Source organism: Myripristis murdjan, chromosome 23, assembly GCF_902150065.1.
Source record: "Myripristis murdjan chromosome 23, fMyrMur1.1, whole genome shotgun sequence".
In the NCBI taxonomy this organism is placed as follows: Eukaryota; Metazoa; Chordata; class Actinopteri; order Holocentriformes; family Holocentridae; genus Myripristis; species Myripristis murdjan.
The window spans coordinates 16,033,024-16,048,314 of NC_044002.1; the positions used below are offsets into that span (position 1 = coordinate 16,033,024).

The 15,291-nt window shown below is 44.4% G+C and overlaps 1 protein-coding gene across 2 annotated transcripts in view; it reads right to left on the reverse strand.

Annotated features, from left to right (window-relative positions):
- Positions 1-15,291, reverse strand: part of strip2 (striatin interacting protein 2) — a 43,081-nt gene that overhangs the window by 13,536 nt on the left and 14,254 nt on the right. Inside the window, exons 4-11 of one of the 2 annotated variants that reach the window (XM_030045403.1) lie at positions 15,099-15,233; positions 13,956-14,076; positions 11,258-11,326; positions 8,855-8,961; positions 8,250-8,377; positions 7,842-8,030; positions 6,174-6,224; positions 2,919-3,151 (exon numbers count right to left, since the gene is read on the reverse strand). In XM_030045403.1, coding sequence (XP_029901263.1) covers positions 2,919-3,151; positions 6,174-6,224; positions 7,842-8,030; positions 8,250-8,377; positions 8,855-8,961; positions 11,258-11,326; positions 13,956-14,076; positions 15,099-15,233 — 1,033 coding nt within the window. The remainder of the gene's footprint in view (positions 1-2,918; positions 3,152-6,173; positions 6,225-7,841; positions 8,031-8,249; positions 8,378-8,854; positions 8,962-11,257; positions 11,327-13,955; positions 14,077-15,098; positions 15,234-15,291) is intronic. The other variant, XM_030045404.1, reaches the window with a different exon arrangement.

The window sequence follows — 15,291 nt, forward strand, 5'->3', positions numbered from 1 at the left end:
CGTGCACACACACACACCTGCACCCACACATGAGCACAAGCACACAGTTCTGCATTCTCCAATCTCATCAGTCACACTGTGTGCTGCCGCTTTCTGTGTGAAGGGTTCAGAGCCTCCTACTGATCAGCACTTAATCAACCCTGCGTGCTGCTGCGCTCTGCTTCAAAGGTATACACACACACACACGCGCGCGCACACACACATCCCCTCAGCAGTAGGGTTTGCTAAGGTAAAACGCACAAAGCAGGTTTGCTGATAACAGGAATGCAGGATAATGCTGCGCTGTGATTCGTTCACTTGTGGCCGCGTATCCTCCTTCCTCTCCATCTTGCATACATTATTCAAGCCCCCAAAGCAGCATGGCACCCCGGGGAGACACACAGGCCACGTTCTCTAATATACAGATGGAGAACACACAGCCGAGGGACAGCGCGGAGAGATAACAGGAAGAGAGAATTGTAATTTTGTTTTTTGTTTTTTTTAATATCTCATATGGTGGCGCAGCATCAGGGTGGACAATTAACACCAGCTGCCAGCCAAATGGTGGAAAGTTTTCTGCTCTACTTGCTAAACTGGCACATAGCAAACTATCATTTGTAGGGTCGCTTCTAAAAATCATGTTGGAAAGAGACATAGTGTAAGCTTTGGGATATAATAGCCATTGTGGCTGCTGGACAAACAAGTTAGTTTCCTCTGCTGATGGGGTGTTTTTTTTTTTTTTTTTTTTTTTTTTTTTTTTTTGCTTTTTTTTTTGTGTGTGTGGTGAGCCACAATATTGCATCTCTTTCCCACTCGCCTGCCAAAGGCTGCTGAGGTACAGAAAAACCAGCCAAGAAGAATTTTTATCAGCCAACATAATTCATATGGACTGATAAATAGATAAACAGATAGAGTAGTTTAATGATGTCCAAAAGGGGAAACTATACCACATAAACCATTTCTTGTATACAAACAGATAATGGAGTACACAGCACAGTACACAATGGGCCAAGTTTCTAATTGATCATTAAGTGCAGCAGAGTTCAGATTGTAAGAATAATATTATAAGCATTCAAGGCAGTCTGAATATAAGAAAATGTACTGGCGAGGAAGGAAACATTAAAATTAAAAAGCCATTATTCTGGTGGCTAAATCATTAAAAAGCTGATGTGTTTTGACCACTGTCTTCGTCGAGGCCTGTCCCCTTGTTTGATGCCCTCAATTCTCCTTTTCCGAGAGCACCCGACATACACTATATTACCAAAAGTATTCGCTCACCCATTCAAATGATCAGAATCAGGTGTCCTAATCACTTGGCCTGGCCACAGGTGTATAAAATCAAGCACTCAGGCATGCAGACTGTGAAACAAGACATTTGTGAAAGAATGGGCCGCTCTCAGGAGCTCAGTGAATTCCAGCGTGGAACTGTCATAGGATGCCACCTGTGCAACAAATCCAGTCGTGAAATTTCCTCGCTCCTAAATATTCCACAGTCAACTGTCAGCTCTATTATAACAAAATGGAAGCGTTTGGGAACAACAGCAACTCAGCCACGAAGTGGTAGGCCACGTAAAGTGACGGAGAGGGGTCAGCGGATGCTGAAGCGCATAGTGCAAAGAGGTCGCCGACTTTCTGCACAGTCAATTGCTACAGAGCTACAAACGTCATGTGACCTTCAGATTAGCCCAAGTACAGTACGCAGAGAGCTTCATGGAATGGGTTTCCATGGCCGAGCAGCTGCAGCCAAGCCACACATCACCAAGTGCAATGCAAAGCGTCGGATGCAATGGTGTAAAGCACGCCGCCACTGGCCTCTAGAGCAGTGGAGACGCGTTCTCTGGAGTGATGAATCACGCTTTTCCATCTGGCAATCTGATGGACGAGTCTGGGTTTGGAGGTTGCCAGGAGAACGGTACATTTCAGACTGCATTGTGCCGACTGTGAAATTTGGTGGAGGAGGAATTATGGTGTGGGGTTGTTTTTCAGGAGCTGGGCTTGGCCCCTTAGTTCCAGTGAAAGGAACTTTGAATGCTTCAGGATACCAAAACATTTTGGACAATTCCATGCTCCCAACCTTGTGGGAACAGTTTGGAGCGGGCCCCTTCCTCTTCCAACATGACTGTGCACCAGTGCACAAAGCAAGGTCCATAAAGACATGGATGACAGAGTCTGGTATGGATGAACTTGACTGGCCTGCACAGAGTCCTGACCTGAACCCGATAGAACACCTTTGGGATGAATTAGAGCGGAGACTGAGAGCCAGGCCTTCTCGACCAACATCAGTGTGTGACCTCACCAATGCGCTTTTGGAAGAATGGTCAAAAATTCCTATAAACACTCTCCTCAACCTTGTGGACAGTCTTCCCAGAAGAGTTGAAGCTGTAATAGCTGCAAAAGGTGGACCGACATCATATTGAACTCTATGGGTTAGGAATGGGATGGCACTTCAGTTCATAGTATGAGTAAAGGCAGGTGAGCGAATACTTTTGGTAATATAGTGTATATTTGACCTACATTTGATCATATAGAGCAACCAGTCAACTTTTTTACCTGGTCCCAAAGATACATTTCACCATCATTTGGCACATAGTGGGTGTTGTTTTTGGTGAGGAAACTATACACAGTTAAATTACAAGCTAATAAAAGCGGAATTCTCGCCCAGGTGGAGGCGCGTGAGGTAAAAATGCCTCACAAGTTGCAACATCAACCTGTCAACAAACTACGCTTTGAACTCTAGAAGAATCAATGAATCAAATCCTTTATTTATCATGTCAATGTCAAAAAACTGAGAGGGGTAACCATTACACCGACATGTGTGGATAATATCACTGACTGGATGCTTAATAGCTGAAGCATGGCACACACTCTGCCACTGTTGGATGCTTTAGGTGGTAGTGTGTGCCCGGTGGTGGATGATAAACTAGTCTTAGCTGCCTCACCTGACTTTAGGGGCCCAGGGGAGGCCCTTGGGGAAGTTGATCCTCTCTGTGGGAGGTCTGAGAGGGGGTGGAGGCGGCGGGGGCTGGATGATGACGTCACGGTCCAGGGGGTCCACTTCGCCCTCGATGCCGCTGTCGGCGTCCTCGGGATCCTCCTCCTCGTCGCGGGCGTCGTCGTTCTTGAAGGGGTCCCGCTCGTTGTACGTGTCCAGGCTGTCCTGCTTGACCAGGGGCTGGGAGAGAGGACAGGAAGTCAGCTGTGCTGGGACGTTAATACAGAGAGATTCTTCTCCTGTCAACATGTGAATCATGGTGACATTACCTATGAGCACACAGCAAGGGTTTACTTACCCGTCCCATGCACTAATTTTAAATAAAAGTTGGGAATATGGCACAACTGAGCTCCGATTAGCACCTCATAAACAACTCGACCCAAGACTCCCACATCACCTGGAACATTACCTGACAGTGTGTAGAGGCAATTAACTTGGTGGAAAAACTACAAAAAAACTGCTGATTCCCTTAGACTAGAATAATTTGCATTTTTTATTAAGGAAACATTTAGGTTAAAGGGGAATATCGCCATCATTTATAGTTATAATCCATCCACTCTACATCTAATTTTCACTCCCCCAATCATTCTGCAGTGCATGCCGTATGTAGTTAGGTTTATATCTTGAAATTAACTGCTGTCCTGGCTAGGAATGACACCTCAACTAAGAAGATTTGAATGTGACAGTAAAGTTTGCAAGGTGACATTTTTCAGGGATTATTTCCTGGAGAAGATATCCAATTCTTCCCGCAGGTTTAAGGTGACTGGAAGTAAGCAGAGTGTAACATAATGCAGCACTGATATAAAAATTATTTAAAAAAAAAAAAAAAGCAGAAACCAAATTACTGCTTTAAGCAATGATATATATACTGCAGCTCAAGAAATTCTGAAGTTTGTAGAAACTCTGTAAAGGCAGGATATCTTTGATATCTCCAATTGTGCTGAAAAAGCAGAGCTACTACTAGGAATAATGTTAAGTGTAGAGGCAAATTAAATGACTGGCATGAAATTATCCTTATGCGCACTTCTCTGATTGGATATCAAATTGACCACTACCATGTTGAAAAACTGAGAATCATCAAAAGCCTCTGAACTATACTATCTTTTTTTTCTTTTTTCCAAGTGAAAAAGTCCACAGTAATCACCATGAGCATAATTTCTGATTCAACTTACCACACATCTGCATTCCAACAGTTTTAGGCCAAAAAAAACAAAAAAACAAAACTGCAAGCAAGGCCCAACAATACTACGATCATGTAATAAACTGTTACCCACAAGCATGCCTCATTTCAGTTCAACTGCAAAACACACATTCTCACACACACACGCACACACATTTTAATTTCAGTTCCAAGTCTCAAAGCTAAATGAATGGCCGTGGAAACAGTGCAAGCATCAGGCATGAGGTAGCATTACTGACATTAGGTAGCATTACTGACGAGCTAGTGCAGTCGATGTATGGTGCGCCAGTGGTAGTAGTACTAGTAGTCATCAAAGTGAGAGACATAGTGAGTGTATGGTGGGGAGGAGGGAGGGAGGGAGGGACGAAAGGAGGAGGGGGAAGGTGAAACAGTGTCGTGAGCCATTCTCTATGGAGAAGCCATTCTCTGCTACGTGGGAGGTAAGCCGGTGTGTTTTTTTTTTTTTTCTACCGGGGTTACGGGACAATCACTTTCAACGACATCCATTCAAGAGGTCAACTGGAACTCTAATAAAACAGCGACAGGAAAAACGTGTTCCCTTCACAGCGATCATGCTGATCTGGATTCGCCTCCTCACTGAATGGAATATTCAACGAGATTGACCCCAACTCCAGAGTCTACAGTGAGTGAGTGAGTGAGTGAGTGAGTGGGTGAGTGGAGGCCAAACCTGGCAGCGATGTGATGAAGACTACAGGGGGAGAGGCTACTGTTGATGTCTGCAGTGATACTACTGTCTCTAATATGGGACAGTGGATAGTGACCGCTCCAGCCCCAAATGACAACAGCCAGCGACTCAGCCCTGTCTCTCAACCCCTCCCCTCATACTGAGCAGGCCGCAGTGGAGGAGGAGGAGAGAGGAGGAAGAGGAAGAGGGAAAGGGAAGGAGGAAGAAAGGAGAGAGGGGGGAATAAGGAGAAGGAGAGGGAGGTAAAAAAAAAGAACACGGACGGGTCAGGGCAAGAAGACGGAAAGGAACATGGAATAAAAGAAGAGTAGGATGAGGGAAAATAGGATGAGCTGCTATCAAACGAGGAGGACGAGAGCTTAAAGAGAGTGATGAGGTGGAAAAGAGTGGAGGAGGAGAAGGAGTAAAAGGCGTGTGGGAAAATGTAGAGGAGAGGAGGCGGGCGAAAAACGCCTAAGGAAAATGAGGGGAGAACGTGGAAATAAAAGTCATAGCAGCAGCAGGAAATGAGCATAAACAGAAGATGGATGGGAGTGAATAGAAGAGACACTAAAGGCAAGAAAAGAAAAGGAACAAAAGAAGAGAACGCACACAAAGGAAATGGGAAATAAGGAAGGAAATAATTAGATGAAGCATCAGGGATGAGGAGGAGAGTTATTAAGGATGCACCAAAACCACTTTTTTCACTAGCGTCACTAATTACGAGTGCTCCACCTTGGGCTTCTGTTCCACTTTGCAAAACAGATTTTGACCAGTCTGGGTCACTGAACTGAAACGATTTTGGTTAATTTCTGTGCAAGAGTGATTTCATATTCCTCTGCTTTGATTTTTAACATGTTAAAGATCCCATGAAATGGCACTCTCAACTGTATTCCCTTTATATTGGGGTGGGACATAACATGGAGTGTGCAAAGTGTAAACCAATAAGATGTCAGTCAATGAAAGTTTTATTTGATAGGAGAGGTAAAGAGATTGTTCAAAAACTTGTGAAGATTTTATTGATCAAAATGTTTATGCACACCTACATGCACTGGTGTAGTGGGAGTTCATTTCATGTGGACTTTAAACGCTGCTCTGATCGTTCAGGTACCAGTATTGGTGCAGCCCTCCAGGAGTGGATAAGGTTAGGTAACAGAGGGGGGTGGGGAGGAGGAGACGAGCAAAGAAAAGAGGAAGACAAGGAAAGGAGGGCAGAGGAGTGGAAAGAAGAGAGACTCAAGAGGGTGGCGGGGCCTTAGGAGAGAAGTGCAAAACTACCAGCTCAATGCAGAGAGAAAATGCAGAGGGAAAAAAAGAGGGAATTTGTAGGTAAAGACCTGCTTCTTGGGAAAGGGACTGTCTCCTTCCAAGCTATCAACAAAGGCACTCTGTGGGGACACAAGGAAGAGGGGCAATGAGAAACCAGAGGGCAATTAGAGAGAGAGAGAGAGCCTGTTACGCAGTCCAGTCAAAGCTCCACACACAAGAGGCTGGGATTCCCAAAGTCGTGCCAGCACCAAGCTCACCTCGGCCCCCGTTCATACTTACAATGAGGAAACGAGGATGTTGGCGCTCAAACACTTTTGGAAAACCCAACCCAGCAGTGACAAAGAGTTAGAGGATGTGTTAAGGAAGGAATTAATGGAGACTAGAATTTTTACACGCACATTTTCCTAGAAGTGGCTGAAGCCTGCTCCAAGACGGAAACAGAAAAAAAAAAAAAACACAACAAAAAGGTTGAATCCACAGCCAGGAAATAGATCTTACAAAGGATTCAATATAGATTCAAAGGAGAATCCCACCCTGAAACACATTAACACTGATTATAAGAAGTGGTTGCTGATTTGCATTGCATTTCTGGTGCTGTTTTGTTGTTTTTCTGCTTTTCCCCTGATAAAATGACCAAATGCAGTGCACACAGAGAGCAGCTGCAGCCACAGTGGAGAATAATAGGAGAAAGAAGTGAACTTTCCCTTTCCTGTGCTGGATTTCTCCATCTATGTTTGTTTAACATCCCTGCGAATCAAAGAAGCCCTTGCTGCTTTGTTTAAAGGGGTTGACACTGAAACCTGCCTGTTAACGCTTCAGTATGAGATTACTGATTTTTCTTCCTGTTAAACACAGTTACAGCTCAGCTGAGAATATCTCCAAGTGGATTAACTGCATTAACTTTTGGCTAGTTGGCCGCATAATAACAAATGAGACACCAAAACAGCACCGAAAATGCAACATAATCCATAATCCATAATCCAAAGCTTTAAACAGCAATAATGTGTTTTAGTCTGGAATATTCTTTTTAACACTGTTACTTTTATTTACCATTGACACTTTTTCTAAATGGACACCTGAAAGCACTCTTAGCATTCCTTATGGAAACCAATGTGTACCACTAACCATTACCAAGCAACTTGCATTATCTATTGGTGTCTGATGAACAGGAGGCAAAACCAGACTAAAAACAAATAAATTAAACATCTCAGTATCCTAGGTGCCCATATGATTCTGGTTTCCTATCTAGTGTCAGTAAAATCAGTTAAAGGTCTGTGTGTATTAGTGTCCAACAAGTTGCCTACACCTCAAAGTCACTGCATTCAGCCAGGCTGGCACTTGATGCCTGAGGTTAGATGCACCAAACACACGCCTGCCATCTGTGGGACTGAGCTGGACTGAATGTTAGAGCACGACACACACACTGTGGGTGAGCTCACACAGCTAAACACAACAGAAGAGTGTGTGCAAGACAGTATTTTTACAGTCGGTGTCTTCGAATGTGCTTAAAATAAAGCTAATTCTACTGTTGCATTTCCTGTAAGCCACTCTGAAGGAGAGCATCGTCTAATCAACTTAAATTTGAATGTCTGTTTGCTGGAAATGAAATATTTGCACGTGTCTGTTCATTTAAAGAGAACTACTGAGAGGGAAGGAGGTGTTCATGTCTATTCCTAAACTCCTACTGAGCATATGTGTGTGTGTGTGTGTGTGTGTTGGTGTGCATTAAGCAGTACCCTGCGGCTGCGGCGGCCTCTCTTCTGCTGCTGCTGCTGTTCGATGAGCTCCATGGCGGAGGCCGGGGGCGAGGCCGCTCTCATGGCCCGGACCACCTTGATGCTGTCCTCCGGCAGGGGCGGCAGGTTCAGACGCTCCCGGCCTCGCACCTTCAGCTCCTGCAGCTCCTCAAACCCCCCCAGGGTGAACTGGAAGACACAGAAATCGCAGCGCTTTACGAGCTCCGTGTACAGCGAATAATGAGAAAAGAGAGCTGTGAGATCCAGAATGCAAGTGGTCGCGTCTTCATCAGTCAAGAATTAAGTTTGCAAACCTTTCTCACGTCATGCAAAAGTACAGTCAACTGCAGACACATGGTTTTTGGCACATGGTGTGTGTGTGTGTGTGTGTGTGTGTGTTACACTGACCAGTATGGTCTTCCACAGAAGCAGTAGTACTTTCTTCATGGGGAAGTGCGGGGCGTTCATGCTGCAGAACTTGGTCACCATGGTGAAGAGCAGCAAGGCGAAGGGCTCTCCGTTGTACAGAGGAGAACCTGAAGGGTGACGGGTCAGAACCGGTGTATTTGGTTTGATTGTTCACAAGGAAAATAATGCAATAATATACGTTTTGTACAGCACTTTATAACTGAGAGGTAATGGTGTAGAGAGTAATTAAAAGTACTGCTGCATCGCTGATATTTGCTCAACTAAAAAGTACTGCTTATTTCTAAAAGAATGACAGCACAGAGCTCAAACAAGATTATTTTAATTGGACAAAATGAAAGTAAAGCCAGATTACTCTCCTCTTCTTTGGCACTGAACAATAACAGCAAATTGCTCCATAACAGGCCAATTTACGATGGTCCAGTTTCTATTTCTCATAGAAAAGCTACCAAATCTATGTAACTTCTGTAATGGAAATTGTAGAAAAGTGTGATACTGGAAAAGTGCAAGAACACAAAAAAAGCTACTCAGTTGCACACACACACACACACACACACACACACACACACACACACACACACACACACCGAGCTCATTCTTGAAGGCCTCCCTGGCTGTTCTCCACTCGGGTCTGTCGTCCTCTGTTTGAACACGAATGGTCTCCACCATCAGGTACATGATGCTCAGCAGCACCCTGCATGGAGGAGGAGCACACAGGACTCAGCCTGACCATATGTGAGGGTGTGTGTGTGTGTGTGTGTGGGTGTGTGTCCTAGGCATTAAGCAGATTTGGAACACTAACATCAATGGGTGTGCATCCATCATCACAAGCAGCCAAGCGGGACAATAACATGCTCCTAAAAAAACTATAGGGGATTTTTAAAGTGTGGTGCAACAACGAGCGCAAATGACTACAAGGCAATGATTTTATAAGGGCCAGAAAATGAGCAACGCAAAGTGAGTCAGGAAACTCTTCAGGCGCTGCAAACGGATATCTCTTCACACCGCTGCGCTTTTCAGAGTGAGCAAGTCATCATTTCACTTCCTAACTCAAAGCCTTTATAATGACACATCGGCTTATCTCAACAGGCTGCTTCTCACCCCATCCCACCGCGGCTTTTTTATACAGTTGTGATTTATTATCTCCGGCAGGTGTAGCCTGGAGGGGATCATGTGCTTGGCCTGGTGTGTATGTGTGTGTCTGAGGGTAATCTCTAAAACTACCGGGCCTATCAGCCTAATATTTTTGGTGCACAGTTATGACTGGATGATGAGGGACTTGCTGTGGTTGCAGTGATTTTTAACCATTGAAAAACATTTGCTCTTGCTACATCTGCTCTCTCTCTCTCTCTCTATTATGTTAAATACCCTTCTATGGTCAAATGTATAGATCTTTTACAAACAAACAAACAACAACTATTGTATAAACATGGCTCTTTTCTCTGTAATGTATTTCCATTGTTCAAATGAAAATGCCCATTGCTGATTAACCCTTTTTTTTTCTTTTTCTTTGTCTTTACCATGAGACATAATGTAATTTGTACTCCACACCACAATTGTGGTCTTTGAGTAATAAATCTGAATCTGAATCTGAATCTTTTTTTTCTATCCTTATGAAATCTACATTTGTGCAGTGGCTGATCTAGCCCAAAGTCAACTCTATTGTCAGTGCTTTATGAATTATTAAAACATTTTTTTTTTTTTTATGTGAGTTGTCCTGACTGAACCGGCGTTTTCATCCTCTGGCCCCGGCTGACTCCGCTGCTCCTGACTTTCGCCTTTTCACCGCTAAATTCTGCTTGAGTGACGCCCAAATGCCGGCTGGGTCGCAGCCAAAGGGACAGACAACTCCGCCACCAACAGGCAAACAATTTCGCCGGCGCTGAGGATAATGAGACAACCTGGAAACAATTCAAAAAATATTCAAGAGATGAAAACTAATGGCGCAAGCAAAAAGCAAGCGTTGAAGGACTTTTTCTTTTTTTTTGTCCTGTGTAAGAGGCGACCCTGTAAATGGAGGGTCACTGGTTGAGTCACGGGTCCATCAGCAGCCAGGTGTCCAAGTGGCCCTGCGCACTGAACTGCTGATATGACAATATAAAAAAAGGCGGTGATTTGCCAAGGTTATGCGTCAGCTGTCCGTATGTAATTATGTGATGCAAGACAGGCAGTGTTTTGTGCATTAAGCGCTTTGTTCACAATCAAAATAACTATAATGCTTTCAATTTTCTACCAGCAATTAGGTGCAAATCTACTCTCCTAGTCTGTAATTATTTGTAAGCTTTCGTCTAGGGGTTGCACAGATGGAGCTCTGCTTGCGTGTGTGTGTGTGCATGTGTGTGTGTGTGTGTGTGTGTGTGTGTAGGGGCATTTACTTTACTTTGCACAAAAATCAATTCCATTAGGCACAAGCAGAGAAGAGATTGAAAAATAAATGTGAGGGAAAGGGACAAAGAAAATAATTTGATTTTTGCAGATCAGGTGTTGTGAGGTTGTGTGTGTCTGTGTGTGTGTGTGTGTGTATGTGAGGGTGACAGAGGTAATAATGAAAAATGTGGAGGTGAATTGAAAAATGTTGAGGAAAAAAAGCCATGAAATGAAAAAAAAAAAAATTGGAACCTCAAATTACATGTTAAAGAAACATTTTGTGTATTACTTACTGGCTGCTTTTTATAGTTAAAAATAGCTATTGCAGTCCTTAAACAAGTATTCTAATATCTGAAATCAATAATCCTAGAGAAAAGGATAAAGGGACGATTTGGAAACATGGGTGGTGGTGCAGTACTTAGAGAGAGCCTCACCGCAACAAACTGTGTGCGTCCTTGCTCTGGATCAGCCTGTCAGCTGAATGCCGACAGAAAAATGCAAATGGGAGAAGAGTGTGTGTGTGTGAGGGTGAGAGTCGAATATCGAGGACGCGGTGAGAGGGGGGCGGCGCGGTCGGTGTGCAGCAGGAAGCGACGTGGAGCAAACTGTGTCAAACGGCTCACCTGAGCTCCGTGCTGTCTGCAAGGGAGATGGCAGGCTTCCTCACTGCACTGCTGCACGCCTGGCTGTTACTGCACACACACACACACACACACACACACACACACACACACGCAGTTACATTAATATCCGAGTTTATGCGAGAAGGACAAGCAAAAACTACCACGGTCGATTGCTTACAAAAAACAATAACCAGAAGATAAGCCTTTCTGAAAATCCCTTCAACCCTGATTTTCCCTTAAATATCCCCTTAAGTGAGCTCTACAACAACGGCACATATACAGTAGATTTTGCATGTGCTGATTTTGTCCTTGCTTTTGTGTCATGGCTGCAGGATTACCTCAAATGGAAAATATCCGCATGCCTCGTGCATCATTTCATACACGTTTCCCTGAAATTCAGCAGGATCTCCGTGTGAATTTACAATTTAGTTTCATGGGCTTGGACAAAGCTTGGCCACAAAGCCATGAAAATCCCACTGACGGGACGGGTTCACCTGTTTTTCACCTGCACTTTGCACATCTGCATATCGGTATTGGTATCAGCTGTTATGGGTGGGAAGATCTTTCATCCATATATGCTGATCCATTTTGTATTCCCGGTCATATCCCTACAAATTCCATGTGTGTGTGCCTCACTGGATTGCTCTCACGGCTCTGCTCTGTAGCACGGTGATAAGGGGGACGGTGCCATGATGACAAGGAGCTGCTTATGTAACAACAGAGCAGCGGCGGATCCAAACCGAGGCTGACACCAAAGACAACAAAGCCAACTTGAGGGAGCTGCCGCCGCGCAACGCTGTCCTCAACGGACCGTTTGAAGTGCGGATCACAGACGCTGGATTTCCTGTATTCCTGCATTTCAGTCTCTCTGTTTATATCCCCCTCTCCCTCTCTTTCCCTCTCTCTCTCTTTGTCTCTATGTCTCTCGCTCCGGTGTGCTGGCGCAACGAGGAGTGGATTTTTGAAGCAAATTGAGCTCCACAGATCAGAGGGTTTGGAGAAAAGACCAATGAGAGCACGGCAGAGTGGCATATTCACGACTTAACATCCATTCCTCTGTGTGTGTGTGTGTGTGTGTGTTTAATTTCAAACTAGCCATGGGCTCAGCGCCAGCTACTCAATGGGATTGCGTCCCCCCCCTACATTAGAAATCTTGTTTATGAATTTTGCACCGCTTAAACCGCCACAATACATTTCCATATGCAATCAAATGCTGTTTCAGGGATCAAACCCGCGGCTTTTCAGTTACAAGGCAGGGTCCCCGCCCCGCCGGGCCGCCGCGTTGCATGTGAACAGGTTGCCGAGAGCCTGATTTCCAGAAATAGCAAGCAACGGGGCAGACATTCCCTTATCTCCGAGCCATGATAGTGTTAATACCCTCTGTTTTCACCCCTCCCCTCTTTTTCCTTCACGACCCCCAAGCCCTCGCTCAAGGGGAAACGGAGTAAAAATAGATGTGAAGTGTTGTTTTATTCGTCTCCGAGGGAGGGGAAGGTCTGTCTGCGTCTCATGCTCGCTCCCTGCTTTCCCCGTTTGCGTCCTTTCCCCTTACCCCCCTAATGTAAACACATGAACCGCAGCATTAACTTTGAGTCTTATCTGCTAAATCCAAGGTGAAGGTGACATTGTGGCACCGCCGCCGGCTGTGTCAGGGTATTTTTCCTCCGCCTCAACAACTCTTGTGTCATTTCTGTACCTGCTGCCCCGGCGGTGAGGCACATCTACAAACGTTTGTTTCTGTAAAAACCAGCGAGAAGGATTTTGAATCATTTATATTGCAGAGCTTCTCCCTCGGCCGGTGACTTTCAGGCTGTTTTGGGGACTTGGAACACGGGCAACAAAAATGTGCCAGGGCTCCGATTGGCTGGCTGTGCTGGCACGCCACTCCGCTCTCAAGCCCTGATTGGTTGATTTCGAGTCTAGTTTCTCCACAGACACCGCATCCAAATCGCAAGTAAAAATAGTCATTTCACCTCACAGTTTGGCTTTTCTCTTACTGTTGTACTAAAATATGCCAAATACTGGTGAAATGCACCTCTCTAGGACATTTTTTGTTATGGTTACCTACCACTTTACCTGCCATTTTCAGACTGCACTACTTTTTAAATGTTGTATTTTAACTTTTTTTCCAAGTCGGATTCATTTTCCATCTTATTTATTGGGAGTTATTTCTATCCCTATCCCAGTTTTTAGGTGTTTTCTTTTCCAGGGCAGTATTTTAGGGCTTTGTCTGGCACAGATAAGACCCACCGTGAGGTTAAACCCATGGGAAGACGCTCTGGGATCAGCTCAGAGAGGCTCATTTCGATTAATCAATACCGACGGTGAATCTGTGTCTGTCGGGAAACCAGGTTTTATTATGCTCATGGCCTCAGAGAGCTCAGAGGCGCCGAGTTATGAACTGTGTCCACATTAAGTTTTTGCTTAAAAATATGACTTGTGATGCTGCAGTAGCTTTCACTGACCGTGCATCCTTTTTTAATGATTTGATGCATTCTCTATACTCCATCTTTTGATTTTATTTTAAAGTGTGACAATACCTTATGAGATTTTTGTCTTGTTCCTCATTGCTGATAAATGAGGAAATGAGCTGATTTTCTATCTTATGTCGCATTGCTTACGGCACTTATCATTTTCATGTTTATGAAAGAGGGTATGACTGCTTCTGCTTCTTAATATTTCGAGCCGTGTTACTCACTCGATCTCCATGCTGAGCAGCTCCAGCAGGGCCGTGAAGATGCCCATGTCGTAGAGCAGGAAGACGTTGTGTCTGGACCAGTGGAGCACGTCCACGTCTGTGTCGCACTCATCAAACACTCCTTGGGGACACACACACACACACACAAACACGAAACCAGATTTGATTTGTGACTGCTGAATAAAAAAGAAAAACAGGTCCCTTATTTTCCTGGTGTTTGGAAAGACTCTACTTGGTCCTTTTTTAGTGGGTTCAGCCCAAAATAGACCACTTACAATGAATGCAAACATTTTATTTTTTTTATTCCTATGCAGTGTTATGTTTTTAAGTAATTTTAATGTCTTGTGTTATTGTAATGTATTTATTGTGTGCAACTAGGACTCCCTGGAAAACAGAATATTTTTACTGAGTGGATTTAATTTCCTGATGATGATGTCACACACACATATACGAAGAGATGCACCGACGTTCACGCCTATGGATCCTTAATTTCAGAAGTGTGACCGCTCAATCAGTCCACTGTCTGTCTGCAGGACAAGTGACAATTAAGGATGTAATGATTCATACTGATTATAAGTTTTGCTAAATTCTGCTGACTCATCTGCACTGATCTGCTCAAAGACATAAACTGAATGAATCATTCTGAATGAATCAGTTGGAGTTGAATCACTCGCATTTGTGCTGAACTACAACTTTTTTGGTCTTTTTTTTTTTGTATCACCATAGTAATTATGTTGTCTGACTTTTTCCATGTTTCAGATGAAAAATGAGCAAATCTTGAGCAAATGAGCAAATCTTTGACTCAATTGACTCAAACTGAACATCCTAAAGAAACACACAAAAAAAGCAACTAGTGAATCGAATTGAATACCTGCAAGAGAAAGATGAACATCCCAACCACCAAATCATCTCTGCTTTAACATGGACTTCTACATCCACTGGGCTACTTATGACACACAAGTTAAAACCAGAATTTGTGTCTAAAACCATGGCAACGGTGCCATGTTGTCTTTTGTCCTGAGTTATGGATTGGTTTGCAGGTGTTAAGGTGCTGTGCGACTCCTCGGTGGATATTTTTTTAGGCTTGTGTGTGTTGTTTTGGCCCGCCGTGTGTGTGTGCATGTGTGTGTCTCCTGTGCGTACCCTGTGCCAGGTAGAGGATGGCCCTGGCCACCTTCAGCCTCTTGTCCCTGTCTGTCACCTCCAGCGCGTCCAGCAGCCTCATCACGTAGGCCCTCTGCTCCTCCGGCGTCAGCTCGATCCAGCGGCGGCCTCGCACTGCAGGAAGGGCACAGCGAGGCCACGTGCACGGTTAGTTTCCTCAGCACTTTATCAG